Below are 12,919 nucleotides of genomic sequence, written 5' to 3'. Positions count from 1 at the left end.
CTTCTACTTCAGTGACTTCATTGCTTGTTTATTTTCTTAGCAAGCTGTAGTTGATGCCTGTTTTGGTAGCAACTGAAACTGTCACAAATGGCACAGCAGCTTCCTGATTGGCTAGTTGAGGACCATCCTTACCCCTTTGTGGTCCATGACCCTCATGATGCTGCCCACACAATTCCAGTGTTCTGGATTTCTCTCCAGACATTTGACTGAGACTTTGCATCTTAAAAGTTATCAATTGTAGATTTAACTGTCTTCTCACGGGAGTAGTCCTTAACTTTATCAGGATTATGATCTCCTCCGAAATTATATTGGAAGCTAAAACTCTTTCTAGAAAATACACGTGTATTTATATTCTAAAAGTGTGTGCAATGTGTGTGCTTGGTCTGCAGGATAATAATTCTTTACCACGCCTCAACGGGTGGTCCCACTCATTCCTCTTTATTTAGACACGCCAATAAATCAGTGTTTCCTCCGTCTCAACCTTCACCCTGTAGTTGTACTGCAGGTCTCCCTCCTTTATATTGAGTTCAGGAACTTGACTTTAAGAACCAGTATTACATTCTAGCCATTGTGGATTGCAGTGCTTGGAGCTGTGCGCTGTACAGCAGTGACCATCCAACAGTTGTCTCCTGTAGCCACAGTCAGAGCTCGATTCCCAGATACCTCAGTCTGCAGGTGCTCGAGAGACCTGTGTGACACGGCGTAGCATGTGCATGTAGCCTATTCCACAGACGGTCTTTCACACTTTAAACCATCTCCAGTTTACTAATAACCCTGGTGCAGTAGAAACGTTGGGTAAGCAGCTGTTGCACAGTACTGTTTAGGGGATAATGGTAAGAAAAGTCTGCATGTTCAGTGCAGATGCAATTTTAAGAAATGTTTTTGACCCACAGTTGGCTGGACCCATGGATGTGGAACCAGGGACACTGAAGGCTAACGGTCCTGCAGGCCCAGCGTTACTCAGTGCTTCCACGGCGACCGCCCGCCAGTGCCCCTGCCACTAAACTCCTCGTCCATCCTCCAAGTGCCACCTTCCTGCAGTTCTTGCTTTGGTGAGTAGTGTTGTGATCCGTCTGGTTAAGACAGAAGTCTGGACACCTTCAACAGTCTGTGCTTTCTCCTTTTAAGTGGCCATTAATCACGACCCCTCATTTCCACCACCACACAGCTGTCTCGGAGCCACACCGCCCTTACCCTCGCCAGGGCTGCATTCGAGTTTAGGGAGCTCAGTTGTCTCCTGCGTCAATGATGAGAAGAACCTTTATGCTTGAATTACTACAACTAGCTCTCAACTGGTTTCTATAGTTTTAGAATCCCAGTCTTCCCTAAAGTTGTCAGAGTAATTTCTTTAAAAACAAGGTTACATTTGGAGATGTGGCTCTGCAGTGGAGCATTTGCCCTGACAGGCATAGCTGCAGATGGGTGCAATCCTCAGCACTACAAAAATGAATAAAGAGATTGGGCACATCAGTTAAGTCACTTAATAGTACCTTCTGGAACAATTCAGCCTTTTCATATGAAAAGCCCTGGTCTCAGCTGTACCTTTTTCTTTCCTCTTTACTCGCCTTCCTTTGCTTTAGCCTAGCCAGACACCCTGGTTATTTTAAGCGTACATGCCACGCCTCTGTGTCTTGGTCTGTGCTGTTTTCAGCCTTCGTCTGTCTCTCAGGGCGGACCTGCTCATCTTTCAGGTCTCAATCTGTGGGCCATCTGTCTCTCTTACTAGTGTCCAAAAGTTTGAATAGTTTCTATTTGTCTTTAAATGTATTTTTTATTGGTTTCTTTTGCTAAGACCTTTAATAATTTGAATGTATTTGTTTTAGTATGTTGTACTATATAAACTTAATTTTCTTACAATAATATTCCCAAAATGTAAGTGTCTCAGGAAGGAAGTTTACAGAAATTGTTGAGCTGTCGTAGTTCATTATCTCACAGGAAAGTATACAGTCCCTGGGATGTCATATAAAGCTGAAGAATGGCGACCGCAGCTCTTATCTCTAACATACCCTGCACGGGATTGTCCTGAAGCATTTTTCTTTAATCTTTGATGTACTTAGCTCATCTCTTTCACTGTATTATAATATATTATATTATGCACTGTTTGGAGTAAGCCCTCTTTTTCTTTTTTTGGCCTGATGATTCCCCCACCTGTAAGTGCTCAGTATGTTGAGTGAGTGATCTCTTTTAAATGACATGAAAAATTGTTTGCAAGATAAAGCACTACTTCACGCCCCTGTCTTTAAAAGCTTTGAATTAAGCATTCTGGGAAACCAAGTTAACTTGTGCTGTTTCACAGCATCTGTGCAGAATGTCATCTGACGAGGACAAATACTCACTTCGTGTTGCTCACAACAACTCTGATCATGACAGTTCCATCTCCACAGATCTCCAGGTAGGAAAACATCTAAATTTATTATTAATTTTTTTTTATTTTAAAGCCTAAAGCCTTCTGTAATGCTGTATGCCTTTAATCCCAGTATTCAAGAAGCAGAAGCAGGGGTATCTCTTTAAGATTAAGGCCATAGAGAGTTTTGGGACAGTCAGAGCTACAAAGACAGACCACCTCCCAAAAAACAAAATTAAAGTGTTAATTTGTGACAAAACTAAAAGTACATTTTGTTATTTACTTGTTCTACTTACAATGAAATACTGCATTTACAATATTATCAAACTTAGAGAACTCTACTAATTTGGGGAGTATATTGTTTTAAGTGTGCAGAAAATAGCTGTGAACTGTTACAAAGCTTTTTTTACAAAGGCTTTAACATAGTAAAAAATAAAACTCAAAGTTTCAGAAACATTTTGTGAAGTGTTCATATTGAACTGCCTCTGCTGAGTGCTCTCATTCTTACTGTAAAGTAACAGAACGTAAGCCCATCTGAAGTTCTAGAGCCCAGGATTCTCCAGTGGTCTATACAGTCAGGTTCTGGTTCCTGTTGCCACAGACACTGACAGATAAATTAGGAGAACTGACTAGGTAAGGGCGTCTTATTTATATGAGAGAGTCAAATCCCAAAGACCATGTTTTCTAACTACCTTAGCTGCAAGGGAGGTAGAAGAAATTGATGACCATTTGCCCAGGTCAAACCCTGGGGCTTATTGATTTACAGGAGTGAAGGAGAAATGGCTGCTCATGGTCCATTAGCAGGTCTACCACAGGAGACTTGGAATTCTATATATTTTATTAGAGTCAACTCACATATAGGTTTATAGAAAGCAACAGATACCTTGTATCTTATCCACATTTATCAAGTTAGGGTTGCCTTATATCTTAATAACTGAAAACCTTGGCATTTCCCTTTATTTTAATAACTAGATATAATTTATAGTATTTTTAATTTAAGAATATTTAAGGCCAGGTGGTGGTACGCACACCTTTAATCCCAGCACTTGGGAGGCAGAGGCAGATGGATCTCTGTGAGTTCAAGGCCAGTCTGGTCTATAGAGTGAGTTCCAACATGGGCTCCAAAGTTTGTCTTGAAAAACAAACTTAATTGATTAATTAATTATTTTAAAAGAATTATCATTAATTTAAAGAATTACAATTAATTTACTATAAAGAATTATAATTGCTGTAGACGTCATGATATGCTAAATGATTTTTTTTCCCTGACACAGAGTTTCACTTTGTAGCTTCAGGCTAGCCTGGAACTGACTGTTTAGCCCATGCTAGTTTCAAACTCGTGATCCTCTCATCTCCACTTCTCAGTGCTACAATTACAGGTCTTCACATCTGCACCTGCTACACCTTCTACTTAATCCTAGGATATGGTTTGAAGTTGCTTTGTGGGGCGTCACTGAGGAAGAGTTGCTCAGAGCCATGTGAAGGCTCTGGTGTTTAGGTCTGTCGGCCAGCTTTCTGTCACTCATAGGTGTTTGCTTCTCTTCTTCACAGCGTTAATATACACTGCATAAAGAGTGTATTTCCTTCACCTAATGCCTAATGCGTAGGTGTGTTAAATAGACTCCACATTGAAATTCAAACCTACTCAGTCTTTCACACTGAAATTTCACAATTTTCAAACAGAAGAATACAAATTCCTTTTATAATTTTACTTAAAATTCCAATGCTAAAACAAAGCTACAATCATACAGATTTATTTTATGAACTCAAATCCATGCCATTTCTTCTAAGAACAGTAGCAAAAATAAGAGAGCTACCCTGTGAGTATGTGCTTGAAACTAAGGAAAACAAAATGCCTGTGTAGTTTCATAAGTTTGAGTTTCCAGTTTGCTTCTTTTGAGTTGCATAATAGCAAGAAAATTTTTGTACCTTGTATGGTGGTGCATGCCTGTCATGCAAGTACTCAGGAGGCTTAGGCAGAAAAATTGCAGGCTCAATAGCAACCTGTACTACACAGCAAGTTCTAGCCTGAAGAGTATAGGGAAGTCCTGTCTCAAAATAAGAAAGAGAGGTGGGAGGGAGGGAGGGAGAGAGGGAGGGAAGGAAGGAAGGGTAAAAGGGAAGAAAGGAGAGAGAAAATATAAACAGTCTTAATTGAAGTACTTGAAATTGAGAGTGATAGCTTTTCAACACCATGTCTTCTCATCTTCAGTGAAACTGATCTGAAACATAAGAAAGAAGAGATAGAAAAATATTATATGAATCACCAACATCTGTTTCCTCTTTAAACTTTTAACTGTAAATATAAAAGTCATACTAGAAGTACTCAAAGGACTCAAACTTAGCATAAGAGTCAGACTTTTCTGTATTGTGGTAAGAATATGACTGTTATGTGATTAAGTAGTTTTCTTAACACAACAAGAAGTTGAGTGGTTGGATGCAGCACAGTAACTACTACAATCCATGACTGTTACTGCTTCTCCTAGGAGGAGTATGAGGAATTGCTGCGCTATGCTATTGTGAATCCAAATGTTGAATCCGGTGCTTCACAGCCGTCTCATCCAAAGGGAGAAGTGGTACCAGATAGATTTCCTATGCCAGCTGGTATGTTTTGCTAACCAGGTTATGTACAGTTGTCAAGATACCACGTAAGATCGTGAGTTTGTCAGTGATGGGGACATTATTGTGGAAATGTTCCTTGCCCTCAGCGGTTTCTTCTCAGTCCATGGTGTAAGGCAGTAACACATGGGTCCTGCTTTGCATTTTACTGTGTTGCTCCTGGCTCTTGACTTTTTATTTAAAATTCAGTTGACTTTTAACTTTATGAAAATGACTAAAGTCAGAGTAACACAGTGGTGATTATCTCTTAGTGGGATATGTTATGCCTCGGTTCTTGATCCAGAAGTTTTATGTGAGGATTACTTTGAAAACTAAATGCCCAAGCCCACCTTTAAAAACCCCAACACTGCCCTCTGGGAACCACATACTAGTACTTTGTCAGCGATATTTATGTGGGCAGGAGGATGGACTGGGTTATAGACAAAGGTGAGCCGTCGTGTGGACTGTCAGCGATACTTATGTGGGCAGGAGGTAGACTGGGTTATAGACAAAGGTGAGCCGTCATGTGGACTGTCTGCAGTCCATCTGGAGTCTGGCACAGGCCGCGTTGTGCTTTGCTAGAAGGGGTAAAGGAAGAAACAGACAGGAAGCTCTTTTTACCTCTAAGTAAAGTACAAGCTCAAGCAACTCATTCTGAGTAAGTAAGAGCTCTCTCTTTTGTATTTATTTATTCATGAACATGTGTATGTTCACGCCTACATGCACCTGCCCACAGGGATCTGTTATTTCCTTTCATTGTACGGTTTCTAGGGATTGAACTCAGGTCAAGCTTGGCAGCAAGCGTCCTTACCCACTAAACCATCTCATGGCCCTGAATAACCATTCTTTGAGAGGGCTGAGACAGCCAACATGAGAAGTCACCATGTAGTTGGCTTGCCCCTAAGGATAACTGTCCTTGAGGATGCATTTCACAACGCACACAGAGACAAAAGGCTCCTGGGTTTCTGCTGAGTCACAGCGCTAGTCTCTGTTCCTCATTCCCTCTGTTTGTTCATCCCCGCCCCCTCACCATGTTCCATCTTTAGACTGCTGCACTGGAACAAGAAATAAGACTGGAGGACCATGACTTCAAATAATTTACCATGGCAGAATGTTTTCTGTCCAAATTTCAATTCGTTTAAGAGATATGACCCCTGGGTTTACTCACTATGCGTCAGGAGTGTCAATCATATTTTGATTACACTGAGTACAGTTCCTACTGACCAAACTAAAGTACTGCAGACTGATTAATATAAACAGGCAAGGGCTGGGAAGGGAGTTCACAGGCCAAGTGCTTGCCATGTAAGTTTGAGGATTTGAGTTTGAAATTCCCAGTGCCCATGTAAAGCTAGTACAGTGCGAGTCTGCCCTTCAGGCAAGGTGGAAGGCCGAGATGGGAAATCCCAGAAGCTCACAGACTGGGCAGCTGCATGCACAGCATTGAACACAGAGACCCTGTCTCAAACACAGCAGGCAGGCATCTCCGCAAACATGTCATCACATAGGCACACAGACTGTGTGTGTGCACTTACAGATGTTATATCTGTACCTTAGATAGATACATAGAAAGTAAGCAGTGTTCTCAAATAAAGAAGTACAACTGAGCAATGCTTGACCTCTCCAACAATCGGAAATTCAAATCAAAGCCATATTGAAATTCCCATCTTACCCCACAGAAAAGCTGTCATCCAAAACACAAAAACAACAAATTCTGGTGAAAATATAAGTACAGGGTAGACTTAACATGCTGCTGGTGGTGGGAGTGTGGACTCGTGCAGCCTCTAAGAGAGGCATTGTGGAGAATCCTCTCAAAAGTAGATGGATACAAGTTATGAAAAATGATTGCAAGCCTTTCTAGTTCTAATTCTGTCATGGATTTTTTGTTTTGATGGTAGGTAAGTGCATAAAATATATTTGATACTAAAAGTATAAAATTTAATGTGGAGCTAGCTTCACAACTTCCATTCCGAATGCCAATTCTAACTGAATTATGTTGAATAGATAATCTTTGGGCCTGCTTAATTTTGGTGTGTGTTTTGTTGTTGTTGTTGTTGTTTTCTTTTTTAAAATAAACTGAAACTAGGACTACCATATGGCCCAGCTATGTGCCCCGGATAGACACTCAGGAAACTGGGACTGCCATATGGCCCAGCTGTGTGCCCCTGGATAGACACTCAAGAAAATCCAAGCTAGTGTGCAACACCTCACACCTATATTTATGCAGCACCATTCACTGTAGCCATGGCATAGAATCAGAGAACAGTGGGGTGTTGTTCAGGCGTGAAAAACAAAATCATGTTGTTTGCAGAAAAATTAATGGAACCTGAGAATCATCAAGTTAAGCAAAACAAAAACAAACCAGCCTTTGAAAGACAAATAGTGCATGTTTTTCCACATATGTGGAATATGGATTGTTTTTTTTTTTTGAAATTTAAGACATAAAAGTAGAAGGAATGTTATTTGAAGGTAAGAGGACCAGAGGAGCAGGGACAGCAGAGTAGGAAGGGATGTGTATGCTGTCTGCATGCCTGAGAATGTCACAGTGAAGCCACTGTCTTGTACAGTGCATGCACATATTTTTTTAAGTAGTTCAGTTTAATTTTAGGTGTGTGTGTGTGTCCTCCCCCCACCCCCCGTTTTATTCTTTCTGGTAGGAAATAATCCTGTAAAAGAAACTGCAATGGAAATTGGAAAAGGATGTGATATTTCCAGCTACTCAAAATCAGGTGGGATGACGGTTCCTTAGTTTGTTTCATTAAGTACAGTGTACTTACCGGAATAATGTCAGCATATTACTTAATAATCAGACTTTTAAAATGCTCTTTGTTGCTGGTTTATGTGATAATATTTAAATCTTGGGCAGTATCATTGCAGGTGATCTTTCAAGTTCTTAAGTTATATGATTCTATTTTGTAAACGGTGACTATTTCAACAATAAAAGCACAGATGGACATGGTGGTGGAACATGCTTACAACCCCACCACTTAGGACATTGAGACAAGGGGATAGCTAGTTTAAGGCCAACCTGGGCTACATAGACCCTATCTCAGAAAAAAAAAAACACACACACACAACAACAACAAGAAACAGTAGGGGGAAAGCAAATACATATTGCATAGCAGATGTGCCACTTAGGGAATAATTTTTCTTCTTGTAAGGAGTTCTGGAAAGATTTGCTTTTAAGTAATAAGTTGTATAGTGATCCTGTCATTGATTCATTTTACAGGAAAGTCCTTCAGTCCTGGTTACTAAAATCTTCATAGTTAGTGTGGGATACACGAGAAATGATGGTGGATAGTGTCTAACTCTAGTAAATCTGTAATAGAAGATTGACTTTTCTACTGTAGCTTTTTAGAGACAGAGGCCAGTTATCTGCCTGGCTCTCCCCCATCCACTGAGTAATGGCAAGTGCTGAGAGCTACGTGTCTATGAACATACATGTTGATTGGTCTGCATAGTTCTCATCCACAGTATCTGATAAACTAACTAGCCCCTCAAATCTTAACAATGTTAAGGGCGGTACCAGCACTGAATATAAAGCAATAGTGGTCTATATATGACTGCCCTCACCTGGTCAGTTAACTCTCTGATCCCTAGTTTTCTCCTTAAGGTCTAGAAAATACCTACCTCCTAGGATGGCATGTGTGACCTAGCCCTTAAACATTTTTATCACAGAAAGGTAAAAGCATTTAATGTTAATGTGATGGTATGTCTTCAGTTCAGACTGGACCAGGGTAAGACACATCTTTGTTTGCTGTTTGTGAAGGGTGGAAGGGGTATAGAAGGCACCCACGCCAGTCAGACCTCAGTCAATGACAGTACTGATATCACAGTCACCCACACTGAGGTAGACCTCTGTGTTTTACTCAGCCTCCAGGGTTGACAGACATCTTGTAACCTTTTGATATTGCTTTGCCAGTTGGAGAATTTCCCATTTCACCTGGCTGCTGCTTGATTGTTTTGCCTTTCTTCTAGGGTCATCACCGGTCTCGTCACCCAGGAAGCCCTCTCACCCAGTCATGGATTTCTTCAGTTCCCATCTTTTAGATGACTCTTCCTCACCAGCCTCTACTTCTACTCATAGAGATGCCCATGAAATAATTGTGGGTGATCGTCTTGTTCCTGATGAAAATCTTCAGAAGGTGGAGAATATACTTGACCTCTGGAGTGCAGGTCTGAAGGTATTGCACTTGCTCTACTGCAGTCTGACACTTGAGCGCGCTCTCTCTCCTTCCCTCCCTCGCTCTCTCTCTCTCTCTCTCTCTCTCTCTCTCCTTCTCTTCTCCTTCTCTCTCTCCTCTCTCTTTATTTTTAATTTTTCTAGAAAACAAAAACCTAAACCTTTAGGTTGCTGAAATGATGCATCCAGTGTCTCAGATTTGTGCTCCTCAGTCTTTAGTGCACATATGAACTGCCTCAATGTCTTGTTAACTGTGGGTTGGTACTCAGTACGTTTTAGGTGGGGCCTAAGATTGCATGTTTCTATTACACTCCTAGGTAATGTTGGTGGTTTCTAAACCCTACTTTGAGTTGCAAGGTTTCCAGGAGTTTCTAGGATACTATATGTTCTGCCACATTTCTCGTGTGTTTTAAAGGACTTCTTGATGATGTTCAGACGATTGACACTGTTTCTCTCTTCAGACCCTAGTGATGACAATAGAGCCTTAGGAGGGCCATATACCTGGAGTCCCAGCTATTTGGAAAGCTGGGATTGAAGGACCTTTTATGTTTAAAAATATATATACTTTACCAATGCATATTAATTTTATAGCAGCCACATTGTCTGAAGAATCTGAAAGTGTTTTTTATTTGGTGATGTTAATAGCCTGCCAATAAAACAATATTACAGAAATGTTCTGATTTTTGCTATTTTTTTTTTTAATTGAGGGGCTGGAGAGATGGCTCACTAAAGAGCAAAAGTACTGTTCTTGCAGTGGGTTGAAGTTCAATTTCCAGCACCCTGTCGGTGGGTCACAACCTACTGGAACTCTAGCTCCAAGGCATCTGAAGCCTATGGCCTCAAGGGCACCTACACTTGTGTTCATGAACCCACACAGAGACTTATGCATAACTTAAAACAAATACCTTTTTAAGTAATATGATTTAACTATTCCAAAATGGAGAAGATGAACTTTACTGAAGCATATAGTATGTATTTACATAAAGTTATGATCTTATGAATTCTGTGGTCTATATCTTCCTTAAACTCTAGAAGTGCTCTGCCAGCAGTTTGTACCATCCTCCCCTTGGAGCAGGTTTCCTGGTGTGGAAATAGAGGACGTCTGTTGCAGTATTGTACAGACAGCCATTCAAACGACTCTCTGTCAATTAGCCAAGAGTACTTATTGAAGGTTTTTGTTGTTTTTAGATGCTCACTGATGGCTTGGTGTTTTTACTCATGCCAGTCAGTAGGGTGAACGGGCTGAGCTCTTTGTTGTCAGATGACTATTGTGGTAAATTGTTTGGGGAAAAACCTCAGCTCTATGGTTTCAGCTACCACCACCACCACTAATCAACCCGTCATTGTGCCTCAGTTTAGCCCATATTCCTACATTTCTAAACCTGAACCATTTTTTGTTTAAATTTTTTTGACATTTTATGTTTTTAGTCTTATGTGAAGGGACGTTTCCTCCATGTATATAAGTGCATCCATGCTTGCGGTGCCCATGGGATGGCAGAAGAAGATATCAGATTCACAGGGCGAGAGTTGCATATGGCTAGCCACCATGCAAGTACTAGGAATTGAGCTCAGGTCTTCTAGAAGAGCAGCTAGTGCTCGCAGCTGCTGAGCCATCTCTCCGCCCCATCTAACCTATGGACATTTAAGTCTGTGACTACAAAGAATGTAGTGAATGAAACCTGAATCTTTTTTAGTGTCGTAAGATTTCATACAAAGTAGCATACATTGGGAAAGTGGAGAGCCACGGCTGTTGAGCTTGCTCACATCGTTTATTAGTATGCTGGGATTTTTTTCTTTTAATAGCTCTTGTTTTGACCTGCTCTTTTTAATGTTTATTTTCAGTTTAATTTTGAGAGTGGTTTTAAAGAAGAAATGACTTATTTCCAGTATGTTTTCTTTTCAGACAAACGTTCTGTCTGAACTCAGTAAGTGGAGACTTAATTTTCTCGACTGGCACCGTATGGAGATGAAGAAGGAGAAGGAAAAGCACGCGGCGCTTGTGAAGCAGCTGTCGAGCCAGATCGCTGACTTGAAGGAGCTGCAGAAAGCCTTTGAAGTCTCCCTCAGAAGGAAGGATGAGGTCCTCTTTTCTATGCCTCCCTTTAGCGAGACTCAGCGGACGCTCAGTAGAAATATAGTTCTGAGCTGTGACTATCCTGTTCCCATCAGACAGAGCAGGAAGCTAATGTTAGACACAAGGGTAGTGGGCTCCATCTGGAAGCTCTGGCTTTGGTGTTTGATGATGTTTTAAGAGCCTGCTCAATGTAGACACAGACATACTAGGTTTTTCTACCTGATCATTTTTGTAACTCATTAACATCAAGGAGCCAGCATTACCTACATTCTCCATCCTTGTGGATGACAGGATAAGCCTCTCAAATGCTCTCAGTGAGATAAACACAGAAAAACCAGAGGGTAGAGTTCAAACTGGTCCAAGTTTTCTTAACTCCTGATCACATCTTAAACAAAATAGTGGGCAGTGAGCCTGTGCCTCTGCTGACTCACATCTGTTTATGGATGGGAATGTGCTAGATGTCACAGGGATGGGGCAGGCGCAGCTCGCCTTACGAAGCTGCAGGTTTATTACTGCTTGACTCTTTGAGAGGGTCTTACTGTGTCGCCTAGGCTGGCCTCAACTCAGTATGTAGCTCAGGCTAGCCTCTTCACTGGAAATTCTTCCGGCAGTCTCCCAACTGGGATTATAGACCTAATCTTTACAACAGGCACGAATATTTTTTTCAGATGTACAGTTACTGTTCTTTACTGGTGTAGTATAAAATCAAGCATTTTGTGTAGTATGCTTTGTTTGAAAGGATTTCTCTATTATCTTCAAAACTCCTAATTTTTCTGACCTTGAAGAAGCATACAAAATGAGTATGCTTGCATCCTGTTTATGAAAGTGGATAAAATGAGCAAGCCTTATATTGCCATCCAACTTAAGACAGTGTAGCGGACAACTTAGAATGCGCTTTCTTATTTAGAAAGCAAGGCTGGGCATTGTATACATGTAATCTCTGTATTTAAGAGGTGGAGACAAGGAGGATCACAGGTTCAAGGCCAGATGTGAATACAGCAAGTCTGATCTCAAAGGGGAAAAAGACATAAACTAGAACTCATGTCTTGTGGGTTTTGTGGTTTACTGAGGTCCTTCCAATGTGTCTTATTTCAGATACATCCAGTCATGCGGTTCTCTGGAAAAACAGTATCTTAGAAGTTAAATGCTTTATTTTAAGGATAGTAATAATGTCATTCAAGAAAACCTTTAAAACGGAGCTATTGTGTTTATCAATTTGCTGAAACCACAAAATAATTAAATGCTGAGAAAGACATTTCAGCCAGACCCTTTTCATAAGTCAGATAAATAAAGACTTTCTAAATATGAAACAGTTACCTCCATAAGGTTAAATGTTAGGAAGTATGTTAATCCTCACGCATGTAAACTTTATTGGAGAGTAGCAAGATGTACGCACAATGATTTCTTTTCCTTTTTCCCATCGTTCATCAATACTTACCACATTGACATGAGAAACATGGTCTCTGAAATAACAGTCTGTGTCAAGCATGCCTGCAGTCCCCGCACTCAGCACTCTGGAGGAGGAGGATCACAAGTTTGAGTCCAGCCTAAGCTACATAGTGAAACAATGTTTCAAAAAACAGAAAGATGAGCTAATTGATGAATAGAGGCGATACCTATAATTATTCTCTATACATTTTTACATGAGAAAATCACTTTCTGAAAATGAATACGCTGGGGGGCTGTAGAGATGGCTCTGTGGTTAAGAGCATTGCCTGCTCTT

At 40.7% G+C, this 12,919-nt stretch overlaps 1 protein-coding gene across 5 annotated transcripts in view; it reads left to right on the top strand.

Annotated features, from left to right (window-relative positions):
* Poc5 (POC5 centriolar protein) overlaps positions 1–12,919 on the top strand; it is a 31,040-nt gene that overhangs the window by 1,051 nt on the left and 17,070 nt on the right. For 2 of the 5 annotated variants that reach the window (XM_050153840.1, XM_050153843.1), the window contains exons 2-7: positions 894–1,052; positions 2,297–2,392; positions 4,831–4,948; positions 7,597–7,668; positions 8,918–9,123; positions 11,026–11,202. In XM_050153840.1, coding sequence (XP_050009797.1) covers positions 2,309–2,392; positions 4,831–4,948; positions 7,597–7,668; positions 8,918–9,123; positions 11,026–11,202 — 657 coding nt within the window. In that variant the 5' untranslated portion in view covers positions 894–1,052; positions 2,297–2,308. Of the gene's footprint in view, positions 1–893; positions 1,053–2,296; positions 2,393–4,830; positions 4,949–7,596; positions 7,669–8,917; positions 9,124–11,025; positions 11,203–12,919 lie in introns of those variants that run through there. The other 3 variants (XM_050153841.1, XM_050153842.1, XM_050153844.1) reach the window with 3 other exon arrangements.

The sequence above is a fragment of the Alexandromys fortis genome, unplaced genomic scaffold (genome assembly GCF_014885135.2).
Source record: "Alexandromys fortis isolate MF-2015 unplaced genomic scaffold, M_Fortis_MF-2015_v1.1 scaffold_79, whole genome shotgun sequence".
NCBI lineage: Eukaryota > Metazoa > Chordata > Mammalia > Rodentia > Cricetidae > Alexandromys > Alexandromys fortis.
Note: the sequence above shows the minus strand (reverse complement) of the source record. Positions and strands in the feature narration are given on the sequence as shown.